We start from the raw sequence: 18,940 nt of genomic DNA, 5'->3' as shown, positions 1-18,940 counted from the left end.
GGACAAAGATTGTGTGACTAACATTGTCTTTCCTTGTTTTTTTTTCCCACTTAGGTCTCATCACTAAAAATCTTAGACAACAAAGACGGACAAAGCCTAGTCCTGCTGCTTAAGCCCTTTTCCATTATGTGATAGAATTATCTAATCAAATGGCTCTTTTTGTTGTTGGCAATTAGTATGAGCAACTACCCTCCATTTAATCTCTTGTAGTTCTTTACATAATTGGTCTCAAGCCTTTAAAAAAAGGTACTTTATAAGACAAACTAATTGGGAAATATTGGTTATAAGCCAAGGTTATGAATCAGCAATTGCTGCTATTGAGTGAGGAAAATGAGGAGGCAAAGAAGCTGCCAAACTACCTAAATGGAGGTCAACAACTGTTAAAAGGAAATACACCCCAGGCCAACGCAAAGACTGTCTCTCCAATGGCAATACAGGCCCATATAGAAGATATCAGAGAAAGGGAGGCACCACATAGGATGGGTCATATACAACAGAGGAAAGGGAATAAATCTCAGCATATGACAGGGAGCACTCAGCAGCAGTGGGATGAAAGAGAGGGTCCAGAGAAATCTGTAGAGGTACAAAAAACAACAACAACACTGCACCACTTGTAACTCTTGATGTACAACAGCACTGGAATCACAATGGAAAGATATCATCTGTGCCTGCAAAGAGGATTCCCCAGAATGTAAAAAAAAGGACATTTTGCCTCCATGTGTCACTATGCAGCTAGAAGAGAATCTAGGAGGAGAAATGTCACTTGAGAATATCCATTGGCATTTTTCCAACACGCCTAAGAATATATCTCCCACGAAGCAGGAGGCACAACATGGGGAAGAGATAATAGCTGCTGAAATGAAACAGCAGCAAGCAGAGGAAAGGGCCTGGGTTGGATTCTAAGCATGTCCACCAAGAGGCAAAAGAGTCCGTTCTAAAAGAAACCCTACCACAGCCGCTTAGGTGGAAGTGGAACACAAAGCAGTTGATGCTGGAAAAGCTTTTGCAGGAAGAGCAAAAAGAAAATAAAGAAAATGGTCACTGAGAAGAAACTGCATAATAAGACCCCAAATGCAGAATCAACAGGAACATTAAATGCTCATCTATGGAATGAAAATGAGGAAGATTAAAAAAAAAAGTTTAGAGTTGTTACAGAAGAATTTTCTTGATCCACAACTAGTTTAACTCAAGGAGCACAAAGATACTGGTAGAAGTAAAGAAACCTGGGAAAGAACAAATAATTTATAAGAAACAGAAAAGGGATGTACCTAACTATTTTGTTGCAATACCAGTAACAAATGACCAGGTAAGTGATTAAATATGGCTTAATTATAGAAATTAAGAAATTTACAAACAGAGCCTTTGTCTCCGATTAGTGCCTGGTCTGTTACCAAAAAAGGTGAATTTTATTCATAATCAATTGTCCATATAGTCCCAGCCCTCTTAGCAGGAAAGACATTATTATGGTTGGTCCCCAAGCCAACTAGTGGGCGTCTATTCTGAATGGAGAAATAGACATGAGTGGATTCTGACTGATCATTATCCACAGGGGTGGGATTCAAAATTTTTAACAACCAGTTCTGTGGGCATGGCTTAGTTGGTGGGCGTGGCTTGGTGGTCATGTGACTGGGTGGACATGGCTTGGTGTTCATGTTATTGGCTGGGTGTGGCCAACTCATATCACTCACATCGAGGCACGCATCTCATCTCCTGGCCTCTCATGATTGTGGGGATGCTGCAACAGTCGTAAGTGTGAAAAATGGTCATAAGTCACTTTTTTCAGTGCCATTGTAACTTTGAATGGTCACTCCACACAAGCAAAGTACCAGCAAAGGAGGGGGGAAAAACTCCAGAGAAGTTCCTGAGACAGGAAGTCTAGTCCTGCCAAGAATGTAATAAGGGTTAACGGAGATGCAGTTTCTATAAGTAACACCAGAATGTTTCCTTCCTGCCTTCCTTACAGGATTAGGCCTGTAATTTCTTCTAAAAACCAGTTCTCCAAAGTGCTTAGAATGTTAACAACCGGTTCTACCAAATAGGTGCGAACTGGTAGAACTGATTATCCAGAAACAGATGTTGCACATTAAAAAAGCTATATTACCCAGTATCCACAGCAAAGTGCACGATTAAAGTATTTTGTCTATAAAGCTGAAACATTGGCTTTCCTACAAAGATGTTATGTAAGTGATTGACTAATCTTGCTTTACATTGTGAGATAAGAAAGAGATTAACAAAATAAGCAGTCCAATGTGTTGCAGAATTAGAAATTACTATCTCTGTATATTGTGTAGTCTGTTACTCTGTAGTTGAACTGGCAGCAGTCTGGTAACACCTTTGATAAAATATCCACTTGGTTTCAGAAAAAAATAAATAAAGAATTGACAGTTGCCGGGAATGGAGAACTCAGAATTATGGAAGAGGTATCAGAATCTGAGTGTCCTCCATTAATTAAATTAGAATTACTCCTATGAAAATGGCTGATAAACACTTATATGCTTGCCAACTCATTCATTTCTCAAACATTTCCACCTATGAGGGTACCATGTAGTGTTTTATACAGGGAAATATCCAGGATTATTTGTATGTTGGTTTTTCTCTCTCGTTCTAAATCAAATGATTGGTCCATTTGTTGTGCCGCTTTCTGAATCTCAAAAGTCTCTCAGTCCTTTGTCCTATTTGTGTTAAAGTTGATGATCTGATCCACACTTCCTACTTACAAGTTGGGGACAGTTCACCCAATACCAGAAGATTGTACTATAAGGCCTTTGAAGTCCTTTCCAATCTTATGGATTCTGTTCTATGAATTTACTTGCTCTGGATCCAAAATACTGTATAATTCTTTCTTCTCTGCTGGCAAGAGCAGGAAAAACTGATCCACCTGTTATGCTTTTTTTTGATCTACTGCTTTCATTCCAGCTGGCCAGTTTTCATTCTCTGTTTCCAAAGACAATTTCATACTGAGCTGCTGGACTATCAGTCATGAAAGGCTGGATCATTGGGAATATTTTTTTTTGGGCAGGGGAGGGCAGGGTGAAACAAAAATGGATCAATGAAACACTGCCCATTTCTTTCTTTCTTTCTTTCTTTCTTTCTTTCTTTCTTTCTTTCTTTCTTTCTTTCTTTCTTTCTTTCTGTTCAGCAAAAAAGGATAAAATACTAATTTCCTTTCTTTTTTATTTATTTATTTATATTTTTGCTGGCTTAGTTGACAAGCGTTCTATGTTTCTAGGCCAAATGAAAGAAAGAATCAGGAAAGGATTGTCTTTTGAGGACTCCTGAAAAACAATTCACCCACAGAAGGAAAGGAAGTAGAGCAGGGGTGTCCAATCTTGGCAACTTTAAGACTTGTGGACTTCAACTCCCAGCTTTGCTGGCTGAGGAATTCTGGGAGTTGAAGTCCACAAGTCTTAAAGTTGCCAAGGTTGGACACTCCTGAAGTAGAGCTTGCTTTCTTGGCATGTTTGAGAAAGAAAAATAGCCTTTCTGACAATTCCCTTTTCAATACTATTTTTAATTATAAAATTTTTGTCAGGCTTTCTTTCTTTCTTTTACGGCGTCCAGGGATGCTAATATGGTGTTGAATAAGAATAGCCTAGTCTTCATTCAGTCTTCCAGGCTCAGGGTATACCCTGAGTGTTAGTCTAAATAGGCAGGGAGGCGGTTGCTTTAGGCCTGGCTCTATACTGAAATGCTTATTGGAAGATTGGAAGACAACCAATCTAGGGCCACGTCTATATATGCTATGAACATAGCAAGGAGGTCTCCACCAGATTTGGTGGGCTCTGCTTGATCTGTTCCTTATTATGTGAAGGGATGATTGAGAGCTGTATTAGTGGTAATTAAGTGTTTCAATTTACTGTTTATTGTTATTATTGAATTATTGATTATTTTGTAGAATGTATTGCTGCTTCTAGTGTTTCAGAAGCTACTCAAGTGAAGACAGTCAAGTTTGTTACTGTCATATTTTACTTAGAGTTCTTTATATTGCTTTCATTGCAGGTTTTGTCATGAATTGTTTACTTTAGTTTTTATGATATATAAGTAAAATTTACTGTTGTGCTATAATTTTTATCTGGTATTGATAAAAAATTTAATTTATTTACATTTACCCCAGAATATTTTAACCATTATGGAAATTTTTGCTGATTGTTTTGTAAACCACAGTTTATATTGTTTTGATGGTATATTAGTAGAACAAAGAAATGAATAAATCATACATTTTGCTGATTCAGGATGAGTTGGTACTATAGATTGCATAAGCATACGGAGGAAATTTGCCTGTAATAAATTTCTAATCAAATTGTGTGAATGAATAGGGTAACCTATGCAAATCAGTTTTCAAAAATTTGATGACCATCCCAGGAACTGTCTCCTTCTTCTATTTGGAGTTAAAAGATAGATATCCTTTCCTTTTGTCAAATCTACCCATTTTGCCCTGAGACCCACCATATTTTTTAATATTCCATGTTCTGCAGTCCTGAGTTTTTATTCTGATAACACCAATTTATTTTTCCACTTTCTTTCTTAGGTAGTAAATGAACTGAATAATACTTGGTAGCAATTTTGATAAGTATTGCCCATTATAGATGCGTACATTTATCTTATTTTATGTGGAACGTAGGAGAGCTACTTTAAATTGCAGTTTTGAATGCGAATGGAAATTGCTGAGATCCAAAATTCTATAGTGTTGCAGAGATCTAGAATTATGACTTTTTTTTTTACAGCATGTGTAATATTACACCTGCCTGGAATGTATTAAAATAGAAAAATCCTTTCCTTCACTACAGTGGCTGGTCTCGGCAGCTACTATGACTGTATGGTCTTAGTAAATGATTGGTTTAAGGTGGTCTCTACAGATATGCCTATATGAGTTCCAAATCACATTTTGCCCATTAAATCTTGATCTCTGGATAGCTTTACTAATTTTTCCCCTTAAAATAAAGAGTTCTGGGTTATTGATCAGTATTTTGATTTCTTGGTGTAAATCCTATGATGAGATATCCTTGCCTGCCATAATTGAAATAACTCTTGATGGGCTGTCTACTAAAACAAAGGAAAGCTGTGACATACACTTGAAAGAACACCTGGAAGCCTGTATTAGTGGAGTCTGTCTGGAAAGAACAAAGAGTGTTTATTCATAGAGAATATGCACGTGTAACACTTTTAACCACTAACTAGGTGATTAGAGGACTGGTAACAATAACAAAGAGTTAGACCAGGTGTCTGGCTGGAGAATTCTGGAAGTTGAAGTCCACAAGTCTTAAAGTTGTCAAGTTTGGAGACCTCTGTGTTATACATTCTGCATACCTCAGCTAGAAGTTAGAAATAGGGATGGCCTGGAGCAAATAGAATGTGTATTAGATAACTCCTGGAGCATTCATTATCCAAGGCTTAGGAGTAGGAACGGCTAGAGGCCAATAGAACACATGGTTAGATCACTACTAAAATGTTTATGAGATATTTCTTATATATCCTGCCTTGGCCTGCCTTCTGTTTTAATGAAATTGTATAAAGCTCTCTTAATTCTTTGTTCTGGATCCTGGCATTTTGCTGGCTGGGACCCTTTTTGCTGAAGCACTTCAATAAAAAGAAACAAAACCTGCACCTCATGTCTGGTGCTCCTCATCAGTTTCAGCATCAGGCTCAGACCCAAATGGGAGACAACACACTTAAAGAAAAATAGAAATAGAAACAAACTTGTTTCTATAGAAACAAACTTGTTTCCTCATCTAATCCAATGTGATCTACAGTCAACATATCTCATGTTATCTATCAAGTTATATACCTGATCAGACTTTTTTTTAAAAAAAAATTGTTTCAATTAAATTGTGTCTAGCTATATAGATCAAAGGGACACGGTGGATCAGTGGCTAAGATGCTGACTTGTTGATCAGAAAGGTCAGCAGTTTGGTGGTCCGAATCCCTAGCACTGTGTAAAGGAGTGAGCTCCCATTACTTGTCCCAGCTTCTGCCAACCTAGCAGTTCGAAAGCATGTAAAAATGCAAGTAGAACAAAACAATAGGGACTACTTTGGTGGGAAGGTAACAGCATTCCGTGTGCCTTCGGCATTTAATCATGCTGGCCACATGAACACGGAGATGTCTTTGGACAGCACTGGCTTTATGACAGAGATGAGCACTGCCCCCTAGAGCCGGAAATGACTAACACGTATGTTTGAGGGGAACCTTTACCTTATATAGATCTGATAACATTCTTCAGAAATAAACACAGAAGATGACTACAACCCAGTTCTCCATACCTATTCCATGGAACAGGCAACGGAGAAGACATACTTCCTGGCTCCCTTTGGTTGAGCTTCTTCAGGAAAGACACCTAGTACATGACCAACATTAGTCAGTTTTGGTGGAATGAGTAGCAACAATCAAAGAGGAATGGTTCTGCAAGTAGCCTGGTCCTGTGGCATGAAGGATTGTATAAGTAACAAAATCTTGTAGCATACCAATTTTTAGTTGACAAGAGGTTTTTTTTTCAACTTTTCAGGAAACTAAATGAAATTTAGCAGAGCCACTTTCCTGCCTCCCCACAGTCTTGCATTTCTCTAACGTGGAAGAAAGATGTGTAAAAAAATGGAACTGCTTTAGAAGATCAGTAGTAATGTAATGTAGCTCATTAAAATGCCTATGTTACAATAACTGTTCAGATTACAGGAATTAATCTTTCTGCTGTGTTAATCAGGCAAAATTTGGATATGTTGTTTCCTGTAGGTCTGGGAATTTGGTTTTAAAAATTAAGAATTAATACATAAGCAAACAGAAACATATCTAGGAAAAAACGAACTGATGAAGGGAATAGAGGACAAGTCTTATAAAGATGTAATTGGAAAGTAAACCTTTCTTTCTATATATCATCTCTGTTCAATTTCACTTCTTCACCCGAAAAGTTGAAAAAAGTCTTCTAAAGTTGGGGAAATTGATGTGTTACAAGATTTAGGCAAAAAAGTGTCGATGCTTGGTAATTATATGGGAACGTATATTTCTTTAAAATGGTTATAAAGAAACATTCTTCTGATTTAATGTGTGATATGAGCTGTGGCGCAGTGGTTAGAGTGGTTAGAGTGCAGTACTGCAGGCTACTTCTGACTGCTGGCTGCCTGCAATTTGGCAGTTCGAATCTCACCAGGCTCAAGGTTGACTCAGCCTTCCATCCTTTTGAGGTGGGTAAAATGAGGATCCAGATTGTTGGGGTCAATATGCTGACTCTGTAACTGCTTAGGGTGGGCTGTAAAGCACTATGAAGCAGTACATAAGTCTAAGTGCTACTGCTATATGTCTTTAATTATTGGAATATATAATAAATATTGTCATTAGTAGAACACATTCCTGTATTTTAATCTGTTACATATAGTTGGTATTTATGTCTATCATCCTTTTCTCTTTTTAGAAAAAAATATATGTATGTATAAACCCCAGACTGATGATTTACTGACAATATATCCCTCAAGCTACATTTAAAAGGTTAGGTAGCTTTTCTACTGGAGGTGTTTTGTGGGCTGCAAGTTATTTATTGATTTCTTCCTGAAGAATACGGAATCCCTGGGGTACCATTTTTAATGTTAATTTTTCCTGTTTCAGATGGAACAGTCTCAATAATGAGGATCAGAAACTGCATAATGATAATAAATTTTAAAAGTGATAGGAGAAGATACCCGACTTTGAATATGAAGCAATAGCAGTAGAAAAGGTCTATGCAGTGTGTCTTTCAAAATGTCTAATATTTTTTTCAACAGTTAAGGCAATTAGTATCTTTTCTTTTTGCTGATCTGTATTTGAATTTCTTATTAAAGATCTATATAACTTGTGCATTGTGATACAGTAAAATGCTAAGTGTCTCTAAATGGTTGTTGCTTTCTTAATATATGGAAAATATTTAAGTGCTATTTTTTCTTCTTCAGTAACATAAATGTATTTTGCTCTGTTTGAATTATACTAATCAGAATTATAAATTACATCAAAGGTTTTTTTCCTTAGGGATTTCTTTCGTCTTTCATTCTCATCTCACATGCAAACTTATTATGGAAGATTCTTTCAAAAGAAGCATTTTTCTTCTACTGCTTTTATAAATCAGTGATATGCATTTGGAATACATTCCAAAGATATAAAATTGGGCCATACAATTTTAGAAAAATATTGTATTTAAGAATAACAAATTTAGTCAATTGAATGAATTTATTATTACAATTTATTACATGGAAAAATACATCAGTTTCTTTTTGTAGTCATACATGGTTAATTATGGAAATGCTATTCTATTTTCAGTCTACTAGCAACTGACAACTGCATAAAGATCATGTTAATACTTATCAACTTCTTTTATTTTTGTACTCATACTGAAACTGAGATCCAGAATACAGATGACATGTAAAAATTTCAAAAAGCATCTTATAGCAATGCTAGTTTTTAAGCAAACTGCAGGTGCTTTTTTCATTATCTCCAATTAACATTATTCAATTGAACGTTCTGAAGAGGCACACAAGATTTTTAAAATCTGTAACATAATGAAATAGTGTTATAAATGAACTGTTTCAATAGAAAGAGCTACAATTGTTAAATTTGAGTCACCACTTATCCCTCTTTATTTCAGATTTTAGATAAAATTGAAGATGCCCAATATATATTTACTCAGAATATATATTTACTCAGGAACCTAAACTGCTGAAAGCTCTAGTTCCAATTCAGACAATGCATCTAACCATTATTGTAGCTCATCTGAAAACAGAAGATGATATAAAAGGGTAATGGAACTTAAGAGATGTTTTTGCCAATGATACTATTCCAGAATGTTGGAAATGATTTTTTACTTTTTAATCTTAATGTAGATTTATATTTCTGGTTAAAAAAAACACAACAGTTATTTTTAAATTAATTTGGATGAAGATCAACTTAAAGATGGCTGCCATTGATACATACTGAGAACAGCTACTTTTTAAATCATAAAAAGAATTGCATCACATTTTAGCAAGTTCTAGATAAAAGATAAATTGGTCCTGTAGCCATACAAAGCAAGCGCTATAGTAACCTCAGTTGCAGCAGTAGGTAAAGCTTAAATTAACAGTTTATGGTGAAAAAGATTGACATAGATGTTAAAAAGTAGCGTATTTTCATGTTGGCATCTAGAGTGATAAATAGTCTGGAAAATAATGGCTAAACATGAACCTTGTCTTCTTCTGGATAGATGACATCTCCATCTAAAACTATTCAGAAAGAGCTCATCTCTTGCAAAGATTATAGAGATTTCATACATCATGCACAATTTCCAATTATAACAAGAAAAAAGCACAGTCTAAACATAAATACTTCCACACTAGGATGTCAGACAAGAATGATACAAACATCCAGCATTACTTAGCTTGGTGACTTCCAAGTATAGTTATCCACTGACAAAACGGCATGGTCTGTTTAGAGATAAAACAGAACAGAGATATTCTTTTAAGCAGAAGGATGCAATTTTCTTCTTTTATATCAGGTGGCTCCAACCCATGGCCCACAGGCTGCATGTGGCCATGGATTGCAAGTAATGCAAGATAATAAAAGATACCTAAAAAAAAAAAAAAGGAAGATTGTTAATTATATACATTACCTAAATTATATACAGATAATCAGAGTTGGAAGGGACCTTGTAGGTCATCTAGTCCAACCCACCGCCCAAGCGGGAGACCCTACACCATTTCTGACAATATTTTATGTATATGTTCTGATATATTTTATGTATATGTGCCCCAAAATTCCTCTTCACCCAGTGGGGACCCAGGCAAGCCAAAAGGTTGAACAGCCATGTTTTATATCCATGTGTTACAGATTTAGATTCACGTCCTGTCTTTTATTTGTGGTATGAGGAGAAGCAATGCAAACCTTCCATGAAATTTCATCCTAGGGTCTTTACATGTCATAGACTGACTTGCTTAATCTAAATCTAGACCCTAAGGTGCTTTTTCAAAAGGCATCTGCGCTTTGTTTTTCCCTGAAGATGTTTTGGTTCTCATCCAAGAAGCTTCTTCAGTTCTGAAATGAAGAAGCTTATTGGATGAGAAGTGAAAAGTCTTCAAAGAAAAACCAGAAAGTCCAATTTACCTTTGGAACAACCATGACCTGGATGACTGAGAATCTCCATAGATGTTTTGAGTTCAGCTAACCCAAAGTGGCATGTCTAGGGATCTCTTGGTTCAAAAACTGAATCCAAATTTTGCTCTGGTAGGTGCTTCAGAGTAAGGCATCAGAAAAAGAAAAAGTGCCTGTTTTGAAAAGTGGAATGGCCAGCAAAATATATTATTTTGACTAGAGCATTAGAAGAGCAAGGAGTAATTTTGATTTACCACTTTTTCTAATCTGTTGCTTGACAAAAAGGATTCGCTCTGCTCTAAGATGAGCCCATTCTTGCTTAAAATTACTTTTTTTTAATCTCAGAGAGAGTGAAGCAAATCAGTCCACAATAAGCTAATTATACACTGCTCAAAAAAATAAAGGGAACACAAAAATAAGACATCCTAGATCTGAATGAATGAAATATTCTCATTAAATACTTTGTTTATTACATAGTTGAATGTGCTGACAACAAAATCACACAAAAATTATCAATGGAAATCAAATTTAGCAACCCATGGAGGTCTGGATTTGGAGTTACACTCAAAATCAAAGTGGAAAAAAACACTACAGGCTGATCCAACTTTGATGTAATGTCCTTTAAAAAGTCACAATGAGGCTCAGTAGTGTGTGTGTGTGGCCTCCACGTGCCTGTATGACCTCCCTACAATGCCTGGGCATGCTCCTGATGAGGTGGCAGATGGTCTCCTGAGGGATCTGGACTAAAGCATCCCCCAACTCCTGGACAGTCTGTGGTGCAATGTGACGTTGGTGGATGGAGCGAGACATGATGTCCCAGATGTGCTTAATTGGATTCAGGTCTGGGGAACGGGCGGGCCAGTCCATAGCATCAATGCCTTCATCTTGCAGAAACTGCTGACACACTCCAGCCACATGAGGTTTAACATTGTCTTGCATTAGGAGGAACCCAGGGGCAACCGCACCAGCATATGGTCTCACAAGGGGTCTAAGGATCTCATCTCGGTACCTAATGGCAGTCAGGCTACCTCTGGTGAGTACATGGAGGGCTGTGCGGCCCCCTAAAGAAATGCCACCCCACACCATTACTGACCCACTGCCAAACCAGTCATGCTGGAGGATGTTGCAGCAGCAGAACATTCTCCACGGCATCTCCAGACCCTGTCACGTCTGTCACATGTGCTCAGTGAGAACCTGCTTTCATCTGTGAAGAGCACAGGGTGCCAGTGGCAAATTTGCCAATCTTGGTGTTCTCTGGCAAATGCCAAACGTCCTGCACGGTATCCCCCACCTGTGGACGTCGGGCCCTCATACCACCCTCATGGAGTCTGTTTCTGACCATTTGAGCAACCACATGCACATTTGTGGCCCGCTGGAGGTCATTTTGCAGGGCTCTGGCAGTGCTCCTCCTGTCCCTCCTTGCACAAAGGCAGAAGTAGCAATCCTGATGCTGGGTTGTTGCCCTCCTACGGCCTCCTCCACGTCTCCTGATGTACTGGCCTGTCTCCTGGTAGTGCCTCCATGCTCTGGACACTACACTGACAGACACAGCAAACCTTCTTGCCACAGCTCGCATTGATGTGCCATCCTGGATGAGCTGTACTACCTGAGCCACTTGTGTGGGTTGTAGACTCCATCTCATGCTACCACTAGAGTGAAAGCACCGCCAGCATTCAAAAGTGACCAAACCATCAGCCAGAAAGCATAGGAACTGAGAAGTGGTCTGTGGTCACCACCTGCAGAACCACTCCTTTATTGGGGATGTCTTGCTAACTGCCTATGCTTTCCACCTGTTGTCTATTCCATTTGCACAACAGCATGTGAAATTGATTGTCAATCAGTGTTGCTACCTAAGTGGACAGTTTGATTTCACAGAAGTGTGATTGACTTGGAGTTACATTGTGTTGTTTAAGTGTTCCCTTTATTTTTTTGAGCAGTGTATTATCCTTTGAAAGCCCCAAATCAGTGGGAATGAATAAAGCAAACAGTACCTGTTTTGTAAATTTGTATGTTGCAAAAAGTGAATTTGCTGTCCTACCATATGTGAGGAAGTAGTGATACAAGGTATCGTAGAATGCCAGATATCCATGCTCTTGTTTTTATATTCTAACAATCCGTCCGAGGATTGTGATTAAAAGAACTGGGTGAAGTTCAGTTCCTTTTTTCTTCTGTATGAACAGCTAAAAGCAAAATATAATAGCAGATCAATGCAATTTAACTGGATAATGGATATGTTCTGGGATAATAACAAAACAACGTAATACAAACTTTATATATTTATTAAATTTATATGCCTCCCATCTCATTGTCAAGCAACAGAACAATTACAAATTAATATTGGCTTGTTAGATCAGGTCAGACTTAATCTTGAAGAATATTTGGATAGTATTTGCTCCAGTGATTCTCTGCAGTTTTGGAAATGAGAGTCCAGTAATTTTGATTCCATCCATCTATCTTCCTCACAGAATTAATTACCTTTTCACTCCCACTTTACACTGTCTTTCTTTATTCTTGAAACCAGTAAAATACAATTGCCAATGGAATAAAACATTTGTAGCTCAGGGTTGAGCTGAATGATCCTTGGTGCCCTCTGAACTTGACTGTTTTGTTGTCGACGTTTCATTACCAAACTAGGTAATAACATCAGTACTGATCATATTATTTAGTTTGGTAATGAAGCATCTCCAAGAAAACAATCAAGCTTAGAGAACACTAGGGACCCCACAGAAATAAAGCTGTCTACCATTCACTACCAACTGTATATTGTTACTTTTCCATTACCAACTGTTAGTTCATTAAACTTTCTGTTTGTATTTTTAATGTTACCCATATTTTTTACTTCATATCCAGCAATGAGAAAAGCGTATTCTAACAAGAGAGGAAGGCAGTTCTGGCAGCAAGAATTGTCTAAAAGTTTCAGCTATGTTAATATAATAGCAATAGCACTTAGACTTACAATATATACGGCTCCATAGTGCTTTAGAGCCCTCTCTAACCAGTTTACAGTCACATATTGCTCTCAACAATCTGGGTCCTCATTTTACTGACCTCGGAAGAATAGAAGGCTGAATCAACCTTGAGCCAGTGAGAATCAAACTGCTGAACTACTGGCAATCGGCAGTCAGCAAAATTAACCTGCAATACTGTTTTCTAACCACTGTGCCACCCTAGCTCTTGTCACCATCCGTGGGGAAGCTGTTTGTCATTGCCTTCTCCAAGTTCAAGTTTGAAGTTGTGTGTCATTGCTTTTTCCAGGTTGAAGTTCAAAATTCCTTCTCTTGATGTAATGGGCTGGGAGAATAAACTTGGAGATAGGAAAAAGAGCTGCAACCAGGGCAAAGGATGAAGAAGCAATATCTCAGCCCATAGAAGGAAAGGGAATAGAAAAAGCAAACCAGAAAGGGCCTACTTTCTAAAAAAGAAAAGGCAGGAAAAGAAGAAGTACTTCCAGAATTGCAAGGTTCTCGTGGCTTTCTGCCTGGACTATCTCCAGGGGCTGACACGATGTCAGCTTCTTATATGCTTGCAAAGCCCTATCAATAGCTTCTTTCCTTTTAACCCCAAAAAGTGACCGTCACTTGGAGTTCTCTTACTACCAATATCTTTGTCAGGGTTAGTAGCCCATCAAAGTTATAATCTCCTGGGGGTGGGGACAGGGATGACTTCAAAATTTTTAGCAACGGGTTCTCTGACCAGTTGCTGGCTAGGCATGGCCATGGTGGGCGTGGCCTAGTTGGCCTCCTGCACTACGGGGGTGGTGGTGGTTGCGGTTTTGCCCTTCCCAAGCTCTGAAGGCTTTCTTTGAACTTCCGGGAGGGCAAAAATGGCCTACCTGGGCTTGGGAGGCTCTCTGGAAGCCTGAAATGGGCCCATTTCTGGCCTTCCCAAACTTCCGGAAGGCCCGTTTTTCACCCTCCCTGAGCCTCCATGTGAGCCCCTGCACTTACTTGTATCCAAAATGGACCGCGTGGGGACTCCTGGGAGGGGCGGGGTGGGATTTGGAGATTCTCTGAACTGCACAAAATCTTAGCTAGGAGCGAACCCCCCCAGCAGCCCACCCCTGGGTGGGGATCATCCTGAAAAATGCTTGATATTCTCACTATGAGAACAAGATTTAATGTAGCAAACTTTGTTTGGTATTTGCTTGAAAGGAAGATGACAGATTTTAAAATGAGCACACACACACCTCCAAATGAAAATTAGGCAGAGAAAAACTCATCCACGCCAATTACTATATTCCCAGGTGACCTTCTTTTTCTGAAGGTAAAGCTTTCAGAAAAGCTTTAGGTAAATACCATTTTTTCCCCTGCCTCTGACATGATAGATGTCGTATTATGTCACACTGTGTGATTTGAAGCTGGAGCTGGCTCTGTTCCAAGCCACACAGGGAACCATCTAAGGAAGCAGATGCTGAGAAAAACACAGCCACAAGTCACATGATCTGCCCTCTGTCCTCACAGCTAAGCTGCTGCAATCAGGTGAGCTGGAGAATCTGTTCCCTGTGTAATGCTCCTATTTCAGCTACCTAGTTTCTGAACGAGAGAGAGGGAGAGAGAGAGAGAGAGAGAGATATGATAGATGATAGATAGATAGATAGATAGATAGATAGATAGATAGATAGATAGATAGATAGATAGATAGATTTGGGCTTCAACTCAAGCATCAAATTGTCTCTGCCCAACCTTAACGTGCTTATTTGAGAGAGAGTGAATTTATGTTCACTTCCCATTCCTGTCCAGAATAAATATATGTTTAGGAAAAAGCTAAAGGGGCACCAAAAAAACGATGCATTTAAGTTAGAATGCTTGAGGGTGTATTCCTTAATTTACGAGCATTAGGGCAACTGCGCTAAATTATAAATGTCATCTTACATTTCCTTAGGTTGACCTTCTAAAATCCGCTCCAATGTGAATGTCAATCCTGTTACTGCTTTTTTACGGGTGTTTTTCCTGCTTATGAGTGTATCTCATTCATTTGAAGGGCTATTTCTGCTCTAGAGCACAGCAAGGCTGAAGTGCAAGTTCTATTGCAGAGACAACTCTTCTGCATGACATTTCATGGTATCGGCCAGTTTAACAATAAAGTGATTTATGTTAAAATGTCAGCAGATGAACAGCATATGTTAAGCAAAATTGCAGGTTAGTATTCAGATATTCAATATTTGCATAAAACTGAGTAGAAGTTGAAAAGCAAGCTAAAATTATTAATATGTTGAATTTGTATATCATTTTCTCTGGAACAATTGCCAAATATAACTTTATTTATTACGCTTTCTTTGGCATTCATTCTCTCATCCCTTCCTTTATCCCCAGAGCCTCTTTTTCAAACACAAAACATTAGTATCCCAGTTATTTATCCCAGTTAAGTCTGTTTGATTTATGAGCAAGAATACTGTATCCGTAATGGTCTTTATAAATATGCAAATGAGATCATTCCAGAAGCATACAGACATTTTGGTCTGACTCATTTGCAGATATGCAAGGCTGAAATCTCAGGTGATTGAGGTAAGTGGTGAATGAAATTTTCAGTACGCAAGATAATAAATATTTTCCCACTTGTTTAAAGCTTGCGTAATTCCATATTTTCCAACATAGAGGTAATTACAACGAAAACAACCCTTACAGAAAGGAAATAAAAGGCCTATGAACATCACAAAAAATGGTCTTCATAATGATTCTGATCACTTGGTAGTGAAATCTTGGTAGTGAAGGTGAAGCAGATGAAGAAAGAGATGCTATGTGCGCCTAAAATTACTTTATTAATACTGGATAAAATCCACATAATCTTGAAAGTCTGAATCTCTTATATCTTCATGAGAATTCAAGGGATGTCTTCATACCACCAACCAAAATCTGGGCTTAGGTGATATTTCTGTGTTAATAGCTTTTTAATCAGCCTTCCATCTCTCTCTCAAGGACATCCTCTTTACTCTCCAGCTCCACATTTATTTATTTCACCATTCTCTATTAACAGAAAATTCTGGACCATCTTCAAGGGAGTCCAACATGTAACACACTGCAGTAGTCTGGATGAGAAGTTACAAGGGCATGGATTATTGTACTAAGGTTTTCTCTAACCAAGTTCTCAACCGGGTGAATCAGCCAAAGCTAGTGAAAAATGCTTTGTATCACCAAGGCCAATTGTGCCTCTAGTGACAGGGTTGGATCCAGAATTCCCAAGCAATGAACTTGATCCTTTAGGGATAGAAGTCCAGAGCAGGTTGATTTCTATTAACCTAGTCAGATAAATATCATCATCATCATTTCTGTCTGTCTGGGTTGACCTTTGGTTTGTTGGCTCTTATTCAATCCATTATTGTAGCCAGGCAATTCAGCAATTCCTTTGCCTCACCTAAATCTGATGAAAAAGCAGAGGTAAATTTAAGTATCATCAGCATGTTGATGACATTTTATTTTATTTTTTTGAAGGTTCTTATTCAGTTATTTAATATAAATATTGAATAGCAAGGGAGATAACATAGAACCTTTTTAACCCCAAAGTTTAAACATAGTAGGGTCAGGCAGAAAACTCTAAGTACCATATTTTATAAATTGCCAGCCAGATATGAGTGGAACTGTTCTACTCACACTTGATTTAGATAACCTCTCCAGAAGGATATCATGGTCAATGATATTGAAGGCTATTGAGAAATATGGGCAAACCATTAAGATTATATCCCCCTCTCTCTCACAGTAAAGGCAACCCAAGCAGTTTCAATGGCCAAATTAGGTTGAAACTGTGATTGCAATGGACTTAGAAATCTGGATTTGATCAGTCATCACCACTTGAGTGCCTCGTCCTGAAAAAAGATATTGGCCATTAATCTTAGATCTTCAAGGTCCAGTTAAGTTTATTCCATAAACGGCCATACAATAATCTACTATAATTGGGATGAAGGGATTCAAACCTGCCTGGATATCTTCTTAGTAAATATAATAAGCCATGAGGGAAGCAAACTTATGTTAGCCAAAGTAGGCAAAACACCTTGTCTGCACCATCAGACAATAAAAATTAAAGCTCCTCCATATAGTTAGCAGTGTGTAAAAAATATATTGACTCAGTCAATACACTGTCCACAAAATATGTATGGTTATTAAAGGAAAATTACAAATAAAACATCACACACACACACACACACACACACACACATATATGATTAAAGTTTATCCTAAAGACCTGAACAAACAAAACTCAGGACATTTGTACAGATTGAACTGCTTGGACTGTAAAATCTAAGGCTTGACACACTTAAAGACCTTTGACCTAAAAGTATTGAGCAAAGACAAAAGTAATAGTATCCAAAGCTTGCCAAGTTATTTTAGAACTGCCTCTCTCCATCCTTGGCAGTAAAGATATAGTAATAGATTTATATAACTAACATTTGCTGATCTTTCATGATCCCTACAATCTGCAGTTTGAAGTGGCTATCTGATAGCCAAGTCAGCCCTACTGCTTACTGGATATCTTCTTCCTTGAAAAATAAAGACTTGGAAATTCTTATTTTTATGAAAACTAATGGATGGAATACTTGACTTTTCGTGATCTTGGTCTTTTTCTCCCATCTCCTAAAAGATTAAATTAATCTTTTATGAACAAGAGAAGATCCAATTATGGATCATATGATGGATTTCTCATCTCTGTAACTCTTAGGCTGCCTAAAGCTCTTGTACTACAAGGAGTTACGAACTCTTCCTTGTATCCCCTAAATCCAGCAGTGGGATTCTACCGGTTCGGCCCAGATCAGGTGAACCGGTAGCTCTGAGGATCATCTGGGAGCAAACCAGTTTGGTTTGCTCCGATGATCAGCTGTTGGGCCCACCCGCTCTAGGCTGTGCTTTATAACCCAGTTTTCAAGATCAGCTGATTCGTGCGGCACAACGATTGCCACATGTCAGCTGTTTAATACACAGGGATTGCTGGAGAAGGTTAGTAGCAAATGTTCTGCACGCACATGAAGCGCACGTTTGGCATGCACGCTCACAAAACCGATTATTACACCGGTTGAATCGCAGCCTTGCTTAAATTCCATAATGTTCAAACAACTTTTTACTTGTAGCCAGACTAAGTAGAAACACTCAGAGAACTTTGGCTTATTTGGAAAAGCTAAGAAAGATTAGACCACCACAAAATCCCAGGTTATACTGATTAGTGAAAAAAATAAAGACAGTGGCAGCTTTCCCCATACTCTGACCAAGAAAGCCACAAACATCACAAGTTCAATGAGATGGAAACTTTACTTTTATTTTTCATTCTCCAAATTGTACTCTCACAACTTTCAATATGTGATGCTTGAAGGAAGTCCCCACTTTAGTTGGGACTGCTTCCAATTCATTCCGCATCTGTATGTCAACAAATGGCTTCATTTTCACCCCCTGTCTGCAGAAATGGTACTGAACTCTTTTATGGAAATGAATATTGATGTCTCAAGCAGCAGAGACTTTAAACCACACCTGACATTTCTAAAGCTCTCCAAAGCTCCTGCATGGAGACAGCAGGTAAATAAGAAGATTTAAAGCTGCAGGTTTTTGCTTCATTATGATTAGCTTTTTTTCATCATGAAAATAATTCCAACTTATTATGAATTGCCACATTGAAAAGAAATTGCTAATTTTATTCATTGTTATTTCTAACAGAGGGGAAGGATTAAAATTGATGAGTTAGGAACCACTGATTTTCAGCTCTGTCTCCTGACCATGAAGAGAACAGACAAATTTCCCTTTAGTCAAAAAAGCAGATGAGAAAACCTAAAATTTGAGTCCTGGAGTATAGGCATATACTGTATATATTAGGCTTCTAATTTGACATACTGGCATATAGATCTCTCTCTCCCTCCCTCCCTTCCCCCCTCCATTTTTTCCCTGCA

At 38.1% G+C, this 18,940-nt stretch overlaps 1 protein-coding gene across 1 annotated transcript; it reads left to right on the top strand.

Moving 5' to 3' along the window:
* The first annotated feature begins 226 nt into the window (after positions 1 to 226).
* On the top strand, positions 227 to 18,590 carry LOC113414808 (A-kinase anchor protein 7-like). Its single transcript, XM_087959005.1, is given in 6 exon segments — positions 227 to 613; positions 1,192 to 1,306; positions 8,603 to 8,641; positions 8,644 to 8,753; positions 15,058 to 15,215; positions 18,460 to 18,590. Coding segments are annotated over 6 exon segments (870 nt in total). The 5' UTR covers positions 227 to 296.
* Positions 18,591 to 18,940: the final 350 nt, after the last annotated feature.

The sequence above is a fragment of the Notechis scutatus genome, chromosome 3, assembly GCF_049901735.1.
Source record: "Notechis scutatus isolate UNSWTSFEM ecotype Mainland chromosome 3, rNotScu1.2, whole genome shotgun sequence".
NCBI lineage: Eukaryota > Metazoa > Chordata > Lepidosauria > Squamata > Elapidae > Notechis > Notechis scutatus.
Note: the sequence above shows the minus strand (reverse complement) of the source record. Positions and strands in the feature narration are given on the sequence as shown.